The 17416-nt window shown below is 55.2% G+C and overlaps 1 protein-coding gene across 1 annotated transcript in view; it reads right to left on the bottom strand.

Moving 5' to 3' along the window:
- The window catches only part of LOC144264379 (dedicator of cytokinesis protein 2-like), a 336931-nt gene that overhangs the window by 66525 nt on the left and 252990 nt on the right, over positions 1 to 17416 (bottom strand). The window contains exons 29-30 of the mRNA XM_077816134.1: positions 11092 to 11190; positions 7377 to 7471 (exon numbers count right to left, since the gene is read on the bottom strand). Of these exons, the coding sequence (XP_077672260.1) occupies positions 7377 to 7471; positions 11092 to 11190 (194 nt within the window). The remainder of the gene's footprint in view (positions 1 to 7376; positions 7472 to 11091; positions 11191 to 17416) is intronic.

The raw sequence follows: 17416 nt of genomic DNA, 5'->3' as shown, positions 1-17416 counted from the left end.
TGGACCTTACCTGTTAGCTGGGTGGAGAATTGGGACAGTGAAGGAAATGGGTCTCTGTCTGTCAGGGGTATTGACTTGCCTATGGAGGGAGCTACCCTGATCTCCAAGCAGTTGTCTGTGACCAGCCTTGTGTGCTGGGACAAAGGGAATGAGATCCCAAGCTGTGTGTCTGGGAAAGGAGAAAGTGTGTCTGGCTCTTCTTGGTCTGTGGAGCAAACAGAACGGGCCTTTCAGCCTGTGATGGTTGAGGGTCGTGCAGTTGTCTCAGAGCTGGTTCTGGATTCAGCTAAAGCCCAGGAAGGGAAGGGTCCTAAGTTTCTGTCTGCTCGGGAGAATGGCCCTGTAACTAGGTCGCATCCAGTTAGTGTTTATGTAAAATCCCAGAGACCAGACAATTCTGGTGCTTGTATTTTGCCTGTTGCTAGTGGGTTGTTGGAAAGGGTGGAGCAACTCTGTCTAATCAGGGTGAGATCCTAGCCAGGGCACAAGGAGAGCATGAAGGTGTGTGATTGTGTTACCTACTGAGGGTGTGGAAACCTGTAGCAAGAAGGAAAAGATTCCTGAACTTGTGTGTGGCAAAGGGAAGGAGAATGCTTCTAACCTTTTATCTAGGAAGTCTGTAAGTTTGCCTGAAAGGGGATTGTGTAGGAATCCACCTGATGGGCCAGAGGTGATTCTGGATGTAAGGGAGACCCAGAAAGAGTCTGTTGTTGCTCAGGAAAGTGTTCCCCTAGAGCAAGCCCTAGGTAAAGAGGGTAAGAGCAGAATTTCTGGGAGGGGTGAATTGTTGCATAGAAAAGCCCTTGGGAAAGGAATCCTCATGGAGTCTTTGCAAGCAGTTTACTGCAACTGAAGGGTGTGAAAGTGATTTAAACAAGAAAGTTTCAGTTCCTAACAGCCAGAAATTTTCTGTTGTGAATGGATCCACTGACTTTCCTGTTGAAAGATCCAGTGTGGAGAGCTTTGAGAAGGTCTCAGATGGAGTGAAAGCTGTTAAGAACAGTCCCACTTCGTCACACTGCCCATGCCAGGCCCAGCCCCCCTCTGGGGCAGCTGAGCCTAGTGTGCCCCCGGCATCCCCCAGGTTGGAGCAAGCAGCCCCCACCCCAGCTCAGCTTCACTTGGGTGCAGAGGCCCTGTAGGTGCCGGGCGGACTCAGCCCTTTGTGGGGACAGGGATGTTTTACCGGGACATGTAGGGCCTGTCTGCACTCGGGACGCTACAAGGGCCCAACGGCAGCGCTCCAGAGTAAACACTCGTGCCAGCCGCGTAGTCCAGCCACCTCCCCGAGATGGGGCAGCTGGGCCGTGGGAAGAATTCTTCCATCAACCGAGCGCTGGCCGTACCGGGCCAGGGGGCTGAACTACACTGCTGGGGAGCGAGGGGAGGGTCACACCCCTGAGGTCGACCCCATGTTTCAGCTCAGACCAGCCCTACATTTGCCACCTTTGAGGCCTGGGCGTGTTTCAGGTAGAAGCTGCAGCACCGGCCCCAGACTCAGCTGCAGGCAGGAGCCAGGCTGAGCGGAGGCAGCGGCTGGGCCAGGGGGCCTCCGACAGGTGAGCATGGGGACCCGGAAAACAAGACGTGTCCATTCCGTTGTAGGTCTGTGCGCTCCCCGAGCACAGCTGCCAGAATCTTTTCCCTCAGTATCGGCTCCAGCACCCGAACAGCGGCACAGTGCGTGGGGAACGCGTGAACCCACACGGGCTGCTGCTCGGCAGACCTGTGCTAGGAAAGCAGCGGAAGCAGCTTGAGGCCTTGTGGAGCGAGCCATTAGATTAGCTGGGGGCGAGATGTTCGTGAGTTTGTAACACGCCCGCATACATGAAGGAATCCACAATGAGACTCTGGGCAGAGAGTGGGGGACCTTTCATTCTTTCCATATTGCACCAGCTGAGCAGATCTGCAGAACGGTGTGGTGCATTGTGGGCAGCCAGCTAGAGCCCGCCGAACACCCTGTGAAAGAGGCGCTGTCCCTCTCCATTCGCATGGGGCGTAGCGGGGACACCGGCAGGAAGATTGCTGGACTGCAATGGGATTGTGAGACCACCTTTGGAAGGAACGATGGTGTGGTTGCAACTGGCCTTTGTCCTTGAGAAAAGGCCGAATGTGGAGGCTCCGATGTGAGAGCCTGGATCTCTGAAGTGATAGTCACCAGGAAGGCCACTTTCCAGGAAAGCAGTAACAACAAATATGTTGTAATGGTTCGAATGGGGACCCTGTAAGTTTGGACAGGACAAGGTTCAGGTCCCAGCAGGGGCGAGGTGGAGGGATCTCTCACCTGGTGGTACACCCTCTTCAGGCCTTTGAAAAACCGGGTGACCATGTCATGAGAGAAGATGGATTGGTTGTCCACCTTGGGATGGAAGGCAGAGATGGCCGCTAGGTGGCCTTGACTGAAGAGAGCGCTAGGTCTGGTTGTTTCAGTAGGAGCAGGTACTCTAAGATAAGCTGCAGAGATGACGGTGACAGTGGTATTTGCTGAGCACCATATGGAAAATCACTTCCATTTTGCAAGATAGGTGGCCCAGGTGGAGGGCTTTCTCCTGCTCAGTAGGACCTTGCAGACCTGCTCCAAGAAAGCCTGCTCTCCCGGATTTAGACCTGGAGCTTCCAGGCTGTCTGATGAAGAGAGGTGAGATTCGAGTGCAGCAACCAACCACGGTCCAGGGAGATTGAGTCTGGATGCCGTGGAAGTTGGAGTGGCGCCTCCACGGACGTGCCGAGGAGAGTGGTAAACCAGTGCTGCCTGAGCTCTGCAGGGATCAGCAGGATGACCTGCGCTCGGTCTCGCTTGATCTTCATCAGAACCTTGTGAATCAGTGGGGTAGCAGGAAATGCGCAGTAAAGGCGTCTTGTCCATGGCAACAGGAACGCACCTGTGAGGGACTCCGGGCTGTGACCTCACAGGGAGCAGAGCTGATGTAATTTCCTGCTGTCACAGGTGGCAAATAGGTCTACAAGGCCCGGGGAGTCCTTCACCATCGGAAGATGTCCCTCACCATATCCAGCTGATGTGTCGGTTGCTAGGGACAAAGACAGCTGAGGTCTTGAGAAGGGTCTCCCTGCACATACCGTGTGGCTATCCAGCCACATCAGCGAGCTGAGGTCCTGGGTCGGAATTGTGCGCACCGAGTCCAGGTGATGGTGAGAGGGGGAGTAGACCGTGGCTAGCCAGGCTGGGAGAGGTCTGAGACATCGTCTCGCACGTTGCAGTACTTATGTGCATGACACCGTCTGGCCCAGGAGGCTCAGACACTTCCGTATGCGACTGGATGAGCTCAAAGGGATCTTATCATGGCTGTTATTGAGTGGAACTGGTCTTCCGGAAGTGTAGCTCTCGCTTGCATGGAATCGGGAACCGCCCTGATGAATCTCTATCCTTTGGGTGGACTTCTTACGTTCAGGAGGAGGCACAATGCATTGAAGGTCAATTGGATGAGATGGATGTCGGCTTCCACTTGAGGTCTGGAGTGGCCTTTGACTAGCCAGTCATTGAGAGACGGAAAGAAGGGGACTCCCTTTTTTCTGAAACACATTGCTACCAGTTCCATACCCTTGGTGAAAACTCACAGAGTGGCTGGTAATGGCCTTGGTTCACTACAAACCTTAGGAGATGTCTGTGGCCATGAAAGATTGAGATGTGGAAATAAGCCTCTTTTAGGTCAAGGGCAGCATACCAGTCCCCAGGATCAGCGAGGGGGTGATGGAGCCAAGGACACCATGAGGAACTTTACACTCTTGAGATACCAGTTGAGACAGCGCAGGTCTAAACTGGGTCTGAGACCCATCTTGGCTTTCACAATTAGGAAGTAGCAGGAATAGAAACCGTTTCCTCTCACCTGAACTGGAACCTCTTCCATGGGTCCCATCCGAAGGAGGAACTGGGCTTCTTGTTCAAACAGATGCTTGTGAGAATGGTCTCTGAAGAGAGATGGAGGGCTGGGGGGGTGGACAGGAATTGGATGGTGTAACCCAGTTTTACTGTGCTGAGAACCCAGCTGTCTGACGTGATCTGGGTCCAGGCATCCAGGAAGTGTGAGAGGTGGTAGGAGAACAAGGGGGTAGCTAGATCCGATGCAGGGGGGCTGGAATGCCGACCTTGAGCATCTCGTCAAATGCGTGCTTCGATGACTCTGGGTGAGAGGGACCCGACAAGGAGGTTGGGGAAGAAGGTCTGTGCCTGAATCTGTCATTCTTTCTCCTGGGCTCGTCCTGCCTAGGTGGCTGACAGAAAGAACGGCCCGTCTGCTGTGCTGCTTCCTCGACCCTGCTGGTGCATAAAGTCCCAAGGATTTCAGGTTTGCTTTCGAGTCCTTGAGGTCAAGTCTGTCGTCCGTTTGCTCTGAGAGGAGCGCTGATCCCTGGAATGGAAGGTCCTGAATAGTCTGTGGCGCGTCGTGAGGGAGCCCTGAGGCTGCCGTCAGGAGCTCTGGTGCACTGTTACCGCTGTGGCCATTGATCTGGCCAGAGTCAGCTGCGTCCAGGGCCACCTGCAGGTAGGCACAAACCACGGTTTTCCCCTTCTCGATCAGGGAGGAAAACTCCTGTCTGGAGTCCTGTGGGAGAAGGTCCTTGAATTTTTGATCAAGCTGAGCTCCCACATATTAACATCACAACGACTCAGCAAGGCTTGCTGGTTTGCTGGGTGGATCTGAAGGCCCCTGTAGAATAAGCCTGCAGTCCGAACAGGTCCAATCTCTTTGGGTCCTTTGCCTTGGGCATAGGAGCCATCTGTCCCTGGCGAGCCCTTTCGCTGGCAGGGGTCCCAGGGGAGGGGGAGAAACGAGGGATCAATATCGCAGGGCTGGTACGAGATACTTCCGCTCTGTGTGCTTTGCTGCCAGAAGGAGGGAGGCTGGGGTCTGCCGCAGGGCCTTAATTGGGTCCATGATGGCTTCATTTAGCAGCTGGGCCGTGTGCTGCCTTGTTGACCATGTTAGAGGCTGCCTGCTTCAAAGAGTGCTGGGAAGCCCTGTAGTGGCCCTGTGGTGGGGAGCCCCCTGGGGTTACTAATGCCTCATCCCGAGAGCGGGATGAGGAGGCTGAAACGGGCTGGGGATCCTCCGCTGGTTCCTGCAGGAAGCTGCTGGGCTTCTCCTGTGGCTTGGTGCCATGCTCTATACCAGAGTCCGGATCTGTAGCCCCACTGCGCAGTGCCAGGGGCGCCCTGACCTCCGAGACAACAGAGTACGAGTGTCTGGACGGGATGCCCTGTGGTGGGGGAAACCCCCAAGGGCTCCAAAAGGGGCACTGCATGGCTGCGGTCCCCATGGACCCAATGGCCAAATGCCGGGGGAGGCACCGGGGCAGGATAGGAACGGCCTGGAGAACAGCAAGGAGGGAATTACGAGCCCATCTTGGAGTCTGACGAAGACGCCAAGCTGTGGTGCAGAGACCAGGGCGGTGCCGTGTCGCTCGGTGCCAGGGAGGGTCACTGGGGTGATCTCGAGGCTGACAACATGCTGGACAATGGCCCCGGCATTGGGTGAGGTTCTGGTGCTGGCTCCCTGCTACTTGGTGGCACTGGCAGTGCCAAGTCTTGACCCTCTGGGGATCCTGGTACCGGAAGGGTGGAAAGGTCCCTGGCCGCTGCAAACGCCTCAGGAACTGGCCGCTGCGTTTGCTCTGGGCTGCTCCCTTGCAGGTGTCTGAGGGGCTTGATTCAGCACCAGAAGTAGGTGCTGGGGAGGAAGAGCGGCCGGCGGGTCTCACCCTCTCTTCTTTTGCCCTCAGTACCGGGGACCTGTTCTCGTCTTGGTGTCTGCGGGGCTTCTTCTTGGGCACCGGGGGAAATGAATGGGGCACTGGGCACCCGCCCCACAGTGCCCAGCCCCCTTGTGGCACCCAGCCTCCCGCAGTGCCCAGATCCCCGAGATGCCCAGCCCGCCCCCCTGCACAGCGCCCAGCTCCCCACCCCGCGGTGCCCAGCCCCCTTGTGGCACCAAGCCCCCCCACGGTGCCCAGCTCCCTGCAGCCCCCAGCCCCTCCCCCCCGCAGCGCCCAGCCCCCCCGCAGCACCCAGCTAGGGTTGCCAACTTTCTACTCGCACAAAACTGGACACCCTTGCCCTGCCCCTCCTCCAAGGCTCTGCTCCCGCTCACCCCGCCCCCCTGTCGCTCACTCTCCCCACCCTCACTCACTTGCTCATTTTCATCGGACTGGCTCAGGGGGTTGGGGTGAGGGAGGGGCTGAGGGCTCTGGGGTGGGGCCAGAAATTAGGTGTTTGGGTGTAGAAGGGGGCTCTGGGCCGGGAGGCAGAACTGAGGGGTTCGGAGGATGGGGGGCGGGGGCTCCGGGCCGGGAGGTGGAGCTGAGGGGTTCGGAGGACGGGGGGTGGGGGCTCCGGGCCGGGAGGCGGAGCTGAGGGGTTCGGAGGACAGGAGGGGGCTCCGGGCTGCGGCAGGGGGTTGGTGTGTGGGAGGGGGTACAGACTCTGGGCTGGGATTGCGGGTTCCAGGGTGGGGCCAGAAATGAAGGATTCAGGGTGTGGGAGGGAGCTCCGGGCAGGGACAGGGCTTTGGTTTGGGGGGGGAGGGCTCTGGCTGGGCGTGTGGGCTCTGGGGTGGGGCCCCAGGACTCCCGCCCTCAGCAAACAGAGCGGGAGCAAAATATAAAAGCCTATCCTCAATCAACTCCCACCTAACACTCCAGGGTCCCCCCAACCCACACCCCTGTTAAATGTCTCTATGGCCATGGCCCCCTCCAGCCCACCCCCTTGTAAAATGCCCCCTTGGCTATGGCCCCCCCAATCCACCCCCCTCTTAAACATTCCTGTGGCCCCAGCCCCGGCCCCCCAACTCACCCCCCATTAAATGACCCCATGGTCCCGGCCCCCTAACTTGTCCCTTGTTAAATGCCTCTGCAGTGATGGTCCCCCAAACCTGCCCTCCCATTAGATGCCCCCATGGCCACAGCCCCCCCACACCCCATAGGCCTAGATTACTGAGCTTTCACCCCAGAGACACACGACGCCTCTTCTGTGTAAGGCGTGTCACTGAGCTGCCCCTCTGGCACGGCACCGCCCAGGGACTGGACAGAACAATGCCAATAACGTGCCACGACACCCCAAGCCCAGCTCCTGGCTAAATACCCCCCTGGTGCCCCCACCTCCCGCAAACACCCCCCAGTCATCAGTGCTTCCCTGTCCCACACAGCCCCCAGCACCTCCCCAACCGGCCACCCAGCTCCTTCGCCTTTCCACCCCTACTGAGCTGGAGCTTCCGGGATCCCCCTGGCCTGGCTGCCGGGGGATGTGCCCTGTGGGTGCTTGTGGGAGAGGAGCCCCGCAGCCCCTCAGTCTCTGGACAGGCAGGTCCAGTCTCCGCATGTTCCTTCCCACCAGCCCAGCCTTGCGGCTGGGCCCTGCTCACCGGTTCTGCACCATGTTCATCACCATCCAGTCGGAAGGATACACAGTCTTGCCAATCAGATCCTTGAACAGGATGAAGGTCTCCATGAGAAAGTCCTGCCAAGCAAGGAGGCCCTGTTAGGACCCAGGATGCTGCCAGTTGCCTGCAGGCCCTGGGGGCGCCCGGGGGTGAGGGTGCCCAGCCCGGGCAGGGTTAGCTGGCTGAGGAAGGAGGTGAGGCTGACAGCGGGGGAAGCAGTGAGAGGATGGGGCACCCGGAAGGTGAGGGAAGGTTTGCCCATCTCTTCAGGGCTCTCATAGGGCCCCAAGAGCAAAGTGTCTCCTCCCTGGCCTGGGACCAGGCTGTGCCAGCTCCGCCCCCATGCACCAGCCTGTCTCTAACTGGCATCGCCACCACGGCCTCTGGCCTGAAGCTGCAGCTGAGTCTGGCGGCACTGGCTCCTGGGTCCCTCCCAGGGCCACAGTGCGAGCCCAAGGACAGGAGACTGGCCCAGGCCCAGGGGATACTGGCCCTCCTCACCCGCTGTCCGGTGGCAGGGGCGCAGACATGCCTCCTGGCTTTGGGGCTGCTAGGCAGTGAGCTCAGCTCAGCCCTCCCTTGCCACGACCCTCCCCAGCCAACAGCAGGGGATCAGACCAGCTGCCCCTTGGCAGGGCACCAGAAAGGGTGGGGTGGACAGGACACAGTTTCCCCCACCCTCACACACTGGGTAAAAACTTGGCCCCAGTTGGTCCCTCGGAGCCAGCACGGAGCGAGTGGGCAGGTCTCTTCCCTCTGCCCACGGAGAAGAGGAAAAGCAGCAGAGGCAGTCGGGCTGGGGGGTGCCAAGGGCACAGAGCTGGCAGTGGGGGAGCCGTGGGGGAGAGGGTTCTGAGGAGCTGGGGGGCACGATGGGGGGTGTCGAGGCTCTGGCTCTGGGGTGCAATGGGGGAGGGGGTGCCGAGGAGCTGGCAGTGGGAATCCCGTTGGGGGAGGGGGACGCTGAGGTGCTGGCTCACAGGTGCCATGGGGGGGACACCGAGGTGCTGGCTGGCGGGTGCCGTGGGGGAGGAGGCACCGAGGAGCTGGCAATGGGGGTGCTGTGGGGGAGGGGGCACCGAGGAGCTCACAGTGGGGATCCCGTTGGGGGAGGGGGACGCTGAGGTGCTGGCTCACAGCTGCCATGGGGGAGGGGCACCAAGGTGCTGGCTGTGGGGTGCCGTGGGGGAGGGGGCGCCGAGGTGCTGGCTCACAGGTGCCGTGGGGGAGGGGTGCCGAGATGCTGGCTGTGGGGTGCCGTGGGGGAGGGGGCGCCGAGGTGCTGGCTCACAGGTGCCGTGGGGGAGGGGCGCGGAGGTGCTGGCTGTGGGGTGCCGTGGGGGAGGGGCGCCGAGGTGCTGGCTGTGGGGTGCCGTGGGGGAGGGGGCGCCGAGGTGCTGGCTGTGGGGTGCCGTGGGGGAGGGGCGCCGAGGTGCTGGCTGTGGGGTGCCGTGGGGGAGGGGGGCGCTGAGGTGCTGGCTGTGGGGTGCCGTGGGGGAGGGGGCACGGAGGTGCTGGCTGTGGGGTGCCGTGGGGGAGGGGCGCGGAGGTGCTGGCTGTGGGGTGCCGTGGGGGAGGGGCGCCGAGGTGCTGGCTGTGGGGTGCCGTGGGGGAGGGGCGCCGAGGTGCTGGCTGTGGGGTGCCGTGGGGGAGGGGCGCCGAGGTGCTGGCTGTGGGGTGCCGTGGGGGAGGGGCGCGGAGGTGCTGGCTGCGGGGTGCCGTGGGGGAAGGGGCGCGGAGGTGCTGGCTGTGGGGTACCGTGGGGGAGGGGCGCGGAGGTGCTGGCTGTGGGTTGCCATGGGGGAGGGGGCGCCGAGGTGCTGGCTTTGGGGTGCCGTGGAGGAGGGGCGCGGAGGTGCTGGCTGTGGGTTGCCATGGGGGAGGGGCGCTGAGGTGCTGGCTGTGGGGTGCCGTGGGGGAGGGGTGCGGAGGTGCTGGCTGTGGGGTGCCGTGGGGGAGGGGGCGCGAGGTGCTGGCTGTGGGGTGCCGTGGGGGAGGGGCGCCGAGGTGCTGGCTGCGGGGTGCCGTGGGGGAAGGGGCGCGGAGGTGCTGGCTGTGGGGTACCGTGGGGGAGGGGCGCGGAGGTGCTGGCTGTGGGTTGCCATGGGGGAGGGGCGCCGAGGTGCTGGCTGTGGGGTGCCGTGGGGGAGGGGCGCCGAGGTGCTGGCTGTGGGGTGCCGTGGGGGAGGGGGCGCCGAGGTGCTGGCTGTGGGGTGCCGTGGGGGAGGGGCGCCGAGGTGCTGGCTGTGGGGTGCCGTGGGGGAGGGGGCGCCGAGGTGCTGGCTGTGGGGTGCCGTGGGGGAGGGGCGCCGAGGTGCTGGCTGCGGGGTGCCGTGGGGGAAGGGGCGCGGAGGTGCTGGCTGTGGGGTACCGTGGGGGAGGGGCGCGGAGGTGCTGGCTGTGGGTTGCCATGGGGGAGGGGGCGCGGAGGTGCTGGCTGTGGGGTGCCGTGGAGGAGGGGCGCGGAGGTGCTGGCTGTGGGTTGCCATGGGGGAGGGGCGCTGAGGTGCTGGCTGTGGGGTGCCGTGGGGGAGGGGTGCGGAGGTGCTGGCTGTGGGGTGCCGTGGGGGAGGGGGCGCGAGGTGCTGGCTGTGGGGTGCCATGGGGGAGGGGCGCCGAGGTGCTGGCTGCGGGGTGCCGTGGGGGAAGGGGCGCGGAGGTGCTGGCTGTGGGGTACCGTGGGGGAGGGGCGCGGAGGTGCTGGCTGTGGGTTGCCATGGGGGAGGGGCGCCGAGGTGCTGGCTGTGGGGTGCCGTGGGGGAGGGGGCGCCGAGGTGCTGGCTGTGGGGTGCCGTGGGGGAGGGGCGCCGAGGTGCTGGCTGTGGGGTGCCGTGTGGGAGGGGGCGCCGTGGTAGCCTGGGGAACAGCACTGCCAGGCCTCTTACGACTGCGCAGCCTGCAGAGCCCCGACCAGGACCCCGAACTCCGCCACTGTCTCCTAGCAACGTCTGGGGTGGGCTGGCTCCATCCAGGCGTCTGGCTGGAGCGAGGACCCAGCCCGGCTGCTCGGGGGTGCTAGCGAGGGGGGAGGCGAGCACAGAAAAGTACCATCCACCCCTCCGCGCCCCCCGAGCTATTCAGCTTTGTGGCACAGGCTCAGATCTGGCCAGGCCCATGTACCGCCCCCACTGACCCACCTGACACCAGCCTCTAAGCGCCCCGCGCCCCCCGGGTGTCTGTCCCAGTCTCCTCCCTTCGATCCCCCTCCCGGCCCGGCTCCGCAGCCCCAACCCCATTCCATCCCCTCTGCCAGTTTCATCCCTTTGCCATCGGCTGCAGAGCTGCTCCTGGAGCTAATGCCCGAGCCGATGCCAACCGGTAATGCTCTGGGAGCTGCTGGACTTCGCCCCCCGTGGGGCCTACGTGGCACCCTCCCATCGAGGCACCAAGGCGAGGCATCACTGCCAGTGAGCCAGGCCAGCACCTCTCCCTGCAGCCTGGCTTGGGGGCGGCCTGCCAGCTGGGCACTGCCCATCTGGGTGTGGGAGACCCCTGCCCGCAGCCCATGGGAAGGGACCGGCCTGAGCCACGCAGAAGGGATGCAGAGCAGCTGGGGAGTGTCTGGGACAGGACGGGGCAGGGGCTGTCCGGCCCGGGGGCGGGGGAGCAGCTGCTACGTCAGTACCACATCGAGCGACAGCCCCCTGATTGCTGCCGGACCGAGCCCTGGAGAGCACAGGCTGAGCGGGCGACTCACCACCAAGTCGGGCCGGGCAGAGAAGGCCTGGATGTAGGAGCTGTAATGGGCCTCGTCCATCTGGTTCAGGATGGCTGCCATGCAGGCCACATAGTGACTCTGAGGAGAGACAGCCCCAGGGAGTCAACAAGACAGATGCTGACCCAGGCCTTGCAGTGCAGTGAACCGAGCGATTGCTCGCTGGGATCCCCCAGCCTGACCTCGGCCTCCGCCCGCCCATAGAATCACAGGACTGGAAAGGACCTCAAGAGGCCATCTAGTCCAGTCTCCTGCACTCATGGCAGGACTAAGTATTATCTAGACCATCCCTGACAGGGGTTTGTCCAACCTGCTCTTAAACATCTCCAACGATGGAGATTCCACAACCTCCCTGGGCAATTTATTCCCGTGCTGAACCACCCTGACAGTTAGGAAGTTTTTCCTAATGTCCAACCTAAACCTCCCTTGCTCCAATTTAAGCCCATTGCTTCTTGTCCTCTCCTCAAAAAGAAAAGGAGTACTTGTGCACCTTAGAGACTAACCAATTTATTTGAGCATAAGCTTTCGTGAGCTACAGCTCACTTCATCAGATGCATTCTGTGGAAAGTGTAGAAGATCTTTTTATACACACAAAGCATGAAAAAATACCTCCCCCCACACAAACTCACTCTCCTGCTGGTAATAGCTTATCTAAAGTGACCACTCTCCTTACAATGTGTATGATAATCAAGGTGGGCCATTTCCAACACAAATCCAGGTCTTCTCACCCCCCCTCCCCCCACACACACACAAACTCACTCTCCTGAGGGATGACCCAACACTCTCACAAATCTTGGGAGACAGGCCAGTCCTTGCCTACAGACAGCCCCCAACCTGAAGCAAATACTCACCAGCAACCACATACCACACAACAGAACCACTAACCCAGGAACCTATCCTTGCAACAAAGCCCGTTGCCAACTGTGCCCATATGTCTATTCAGGGGACACCATCACAGGGCCTAATCACATCAGCCACACTATCAGAGGCTCGTTCACCTGCACATCCACCAATGTGATCTATGCCATCATGTGCCAGCAATGCCCCTCTGCCATGTACATTGGTCAAACTGGACAGTCTCTATGTAAAAGAGTAAATGGACACAAATCAGATGTCAAGAATTATAACATTCATAAACCAGTCGGAGAACACTTCAATCTCTCTGGTCACGCGATTACAGACATGAAAGTCGCTATTTTACAACAAAAAAACCTTCAAATCCAGACTCCAGCGAGAAACTGCTGAATTGGAATTCATTTGCAAATTGGAAACAATTAACTTAGGCTTGAATAGAGACTGGGAGTGGCTTAGTCGTTATGCAAGGTAGCCTATTTCCCCTTGTTTTTTCCTACCACCCCCCCCCAGACCTTCTTGTTAAACCCTGGATTTGTGCTGGAAATGGCCCACCTTGATTATTATGCACAATGTAAGGAGAGTGGTCACTTTGGATAAGCTATTACCAGCAGGAGAGTGAGTCTGTGTGTGTGGGGGGGTGAGAAAACCTGGATTTGTGTTGGAAATGGCCCACCTTGATTATCATACACATTGTAAGGAGAGTGATCACTTTAGATAAGCTATTACCAGCAGGAGAGTGGGGTGGGAGAAGGTATTTTTTCATGCTTTGTGTGTATATAATAAGATCTTCTACACTTTCCACAGAATGCATCCGATGAAGTGAGCTGTAGCTCACGAAAGCTTATGCTCAAATAAATTGGTTAGTCTCTAAGTGCCACAAGTACTCCTTTTCTTTTTGCGAATACAGACTAACACGGCTGTTACTCTGAAACCTGTGCTATCCTCAGAGGTTAAGAACAATTTTTTTCTCTCCTCCTTGTAACAACCTTTTACATACTTGAAAACTGTTATGTCCCCTCTCAGTCTTCTCTTCTCCAGACAAAACAAACCCAATTTTTTCAAACTTCCCTCATAGGTCATGTTCTCCAGACCTTTAATCATTTTTGTCGCTCTTCTCTGGATTATCTCCAGTTTGTCCACATCTTTCCTGAAATGTGGCACCCAGAACTGGACACAATACTCCAGTTGAGGCCTAATCAGCGTGGAGTAGAGCGGAAGAATTACTTCTCGTGTCTTGCTTACAACATGCGTGCTAATACATCCCGGAATGATGTTTGTTTTTTTTGCAACAGCGTTACACTGTTGACTCATATTTAGCTTGTGATCCACTGTGACCCCCAGATCCCTTTCCACAGCACTCTTTCCTAGGCAGTCATTTCCTGGGCTGTCGATTAATCGCAATTAACTCACATGATTAACTCAAAAAAATTAATCACGATTAATCGCACTGTTAAACAATAGAATAAAAATGGAAATTTATTAAATACTTTTTGATGTTTTCTACATTTTCAAATATATTGATTTCTTTTACAACACAGAAATCAAAGTGTACAGAGCTCACTTGATATTATTGTTTTTGATTACAAATATTTGCACTTTAAAAATGATAAACAAAAGAAATAGTATTTTTCAGTTCACCTCATACAAGTACTGTGGCGCAATCTCTTTACTGTGAAAGTGTAACTTACAAATGTAGATATTTATTACATAACTGCACTCAAAAACAAAACAATGTAAAACTTTAGAGCCTACAAGTCCACTCAAGTCCTACTTCTTGGTCAGCTAATCGCTAAGACAAACAAGTTTCTTTACATTTACGGGAGATAATGCTGCTGCCTGCTTCTTATTTACCATGTCACCTGAAAGTGAGAACAGGCATTCATGTGGTACTTTTGTAGCCGGCATTGCAAGGTATTTACGTGCCAGATATGCTAAACATTTGTTTGCCCCTTCATGCTTCAGCCACCCTTCCAGGGGACATGCTTCCATGCTGATGATTCTCGTAATGCGTTCATTAAATTTGTGACTGAACTCCTTGGGGGAGAATTGTACGTCTCCTGTTCTGTTTTACCCACATTCTGTCCTATATTTCATGCCAGAGCAATCTTAGATGATGACCCAGCACATGTTCATTTTAAGAACACTGTCACAGCAGATTTGACAAAATGCAAAGAAGGTACCAATGTGAGATTTCTAAAAATAGCTAAAGCATTTGACCTAAGGTTTAAGAATCCGAAGCGCTTGTGATGTTATTGACACAAACTGGGACAGTATAGATTATTGTTGCAACCAAGATCCTAACAGGCACCAAATCTTGTATAAAGGGGGTCAAATAAGGTGTCTAAGACAAGGTTATGGTTGGCTGGTTATGATTATGCTATCTGTCTGCATGTATCATTTTTGTATGTAAAGTTATAAGTATTGGCTCTATACTGTCTGTAGTTCAAACTTGTGCTATGCTTCTGGGTGACACCCCAGACAATTTGGCATCTGCACTACCTAGCCTGCTTGATGGCCCATTAAGGACCATCAGCTATACAACTGACCCATTGAGAGAAGGCAGATACACCTTGGGACTCAGCCAAGTATGCAGGGACCCCTGCCTATGGACAGAACTCTAATGTTTTTCCATGCCATGTGCTGGGTAGTTTGCCTTTGGAACAAAGAAAGCAGATGCCACATGGCAAGAGACTATAAAAGACTGCTGCAGCTTCTCCATCTTGTCTTCAATCCTGCTGCTGACCTCTGGAGGAACTGTGCTTGAAACGGAAGCTCTGAACAAAGGACTGAATGACCCATCCCAGCTGGGGATGTTCTCCAGAGACTTGATTTGAACCTGCAGTTTATTCCATCACTGCTACAAGCCTGAACCAAGAACTTTGCCATTACCGTATGTAATTGATTCCATTTAACCAGTTTTAGCTCTCATCTATATTTCTTTCTTTTTATGAATAAATCTTTAGATTTTCGATTCTAAAGGATTGGCAACAGCGTGATTTGTGGGTAAGGTCTGATTTGTATATTGACCTGGGTCTGGGGCTTGGTCCTTTGGGATCGAGAGAACCCTTTTTCTTTTGCTGGGGCATTGGATTTCATAACCATTCATCCCCATAACAAGTGGCACTGGTGGTGATACTGGGAAACTGGAGTGTCTAAGGAAATTGCTTGTATGACTTATGGTTAGCCAGTGAGGTAAAACCAAAGTCCTCTCTGGCTGGCGGGTTGGTGTGCCTTAGAAGTGTAGAAACCCCAGCCTTGGACTGTAACTGCCCTGCTCTAAGCAATTTGTCCTGAACTGGTACTTTAAGTTGTGTCCTGCCAGAGGCAGCATCGTTACAGTGCCATCCAAAATCTGAGAGGGACGAGATGTGGAGCATGCTTTCAGAAGTCTTAAAAGAGCAACATTCCGATGGGGAAACTACAGAACCAAAAACCACCAAAAATAAAATCAATCTTCTGCTGGCATCTGACACAGATGATGAAAATGAACATGCGTCAGTCTGCTTTGCTTTGGATCGTTATAGAGCAGAATCCATCATCAGCATGGACGCATGTCCTCTGGAATGGTGGTTGAAGTATGAAGGCACATATGAATCTTTAGCGGATCTGGCACATAAATATCTTGCGATACCGGCTACAACAGTGCCATGCAAACACCTGTTCTCACTTTCAGGTGACACTGTAAACAAGAAGCAGGGAACATTATCTCCTGCAAATTGTAACCAAACTTGTTTGTCTGACCGATGGGCTGAAGTAGGACTGAGTGGACTTGTAGGTTTTACATTGTTTTATTTTTGAATGCAGTTATTTTTTGTACATAATTCTACATTTGTAAGTTCAACTTTCATGATAAAGAGATTGCACTACAGTACTTGTATTAGGTGAATTGTAAAATACTATTTCTTTTGTTTTTTACAGTGCAAATATTTGTAATTAAAAATACATATAAAGTGAGCATACATACATATACACTTTGTATTCTGTGTTGTAATTGAAAACAAAACATTTGAAAATGTAGAAAACATCCAAAACTATTTAAATAAATGGTATACTATTATAGTTTAACAACACGATTAATTGAAATTAATTTTTTTAATCGCTTGATAGCCCTAGTCATTTCCCATTTTGTAAGCGTTCAACTGATAGTTCCTTCCTAAGTGCAGTGCTTTGCATTTGTCCTTACTGAATTTCATCCTATTTACTTCAGATCATTTCTCCAGTTTGTCAAGATTGTTTTTAATTCTAATCCTGACCTTCAAAGCACTTGCAATCCCTCCCAGCTTGGTATCATCCACAAACTTTATAAGTGTACTCTCTATGCCATTATCAAAATCATTGATGAAGATATTGAACAGAACCGGGCCCAGAACTGATCCCTGCGGGACCCCACTCATTAGGCCCTTCCAGCATGACTGCGAACTACTGATAACTACTCCCTGGGAATGACAGGTTTCAGAGTAACAGCCGTGTTAGTCTGTATTCGCAAAAAGAAACAAGTACTCCATTTCTTTTCTCTGGGAATGGTTTTCCAACCAGTTTTTCACCCACCTTATAGTAGCTCCATCTAGGTTGCATTTCCCTAGTTTGTTTATGAGAAGGTCATGTGAGAAAGTATCAAAAACTTTACTAAAGTCAAGATATACCACCTCTACCGCTTCCCCCCATCCACAAGGCTTGTTACCCTGTCAAAGAAAGCTATCAGGTTGGTTTGATGCAATTTGTTTTTGACAAATGCATTCTGACTGTTACTTATCACCTTATCTTCCAGACGTTTGCAAACTGATTGCTTAATTGTTTGCTCCATTATCTTTCCGGGTACAGAAGTTAAGATGACTGATCTGTAATTCCTGGGCTGTCCTTATTTCCCTTTTTAGAGATGGGCACTATATTTGCCCTTTTCCACTCTTCTGGAATCTCTCCCATCTTCCATGACTTCTCAAAGATAATCGCTGATGGCTCAGATATCTCCTCAGTCAGCTCCTTGAGTATTCTAGGATGCATTTCATCAGACCCTGGTGACCTGAAGACCTCTAACTTGTCTAAGTAATTTTTAACTTGTTCTTTCCCTATCTGAGCCTCTTCTGAGCCTACCTCACTTTCATTGGCAGTCACCACATTAGACGTCCAATCACTACCAACCTGCTTGGTAAAAACCGAAGCAAACAAGTCATTAAGCACCTCCGCCATTTCCACACTTTCTGTTACTATTTTTTCCCCCTCATGAGTAACAGACCTACCCTGTTCTTGGTCTTCCTTTTGCTTCTAATGTAGTTGTAGAATGTCTTGTTACCCTTTTGTGTCTCAAGATAGTTTGATCTCGTTTCATCTCATGTTCCCCTCGGCACCCCCATCGGCCCCCAGCCCAGCTGATGCATGCCCCAGCCCAGCCCATGCACCCCCCCAGCAACCCTGCTGACCCCCAGCCCACACACCCCCAGCTCATGCACCCCCT

Source organism: Eretmochelys imbricata, chromosome 4 (genome assembly GCF_965152235.1).
Source record: "Eretmochelys imbricata isolate rEreImb1 chromosome 4, rEreImb1.hap1, whole genome shotgun sequence".
NCBI lineage: Eukaryota > Metazoa > Chordata > Testudines > Cheloniidae > Eretmochelys > Eretmochelys imbricata.
The sequence above is the reverse complement of the archived record's forward strand: the minus strand, read 5'-3'. Positions and strand labels throughout refer to the sequence as shown.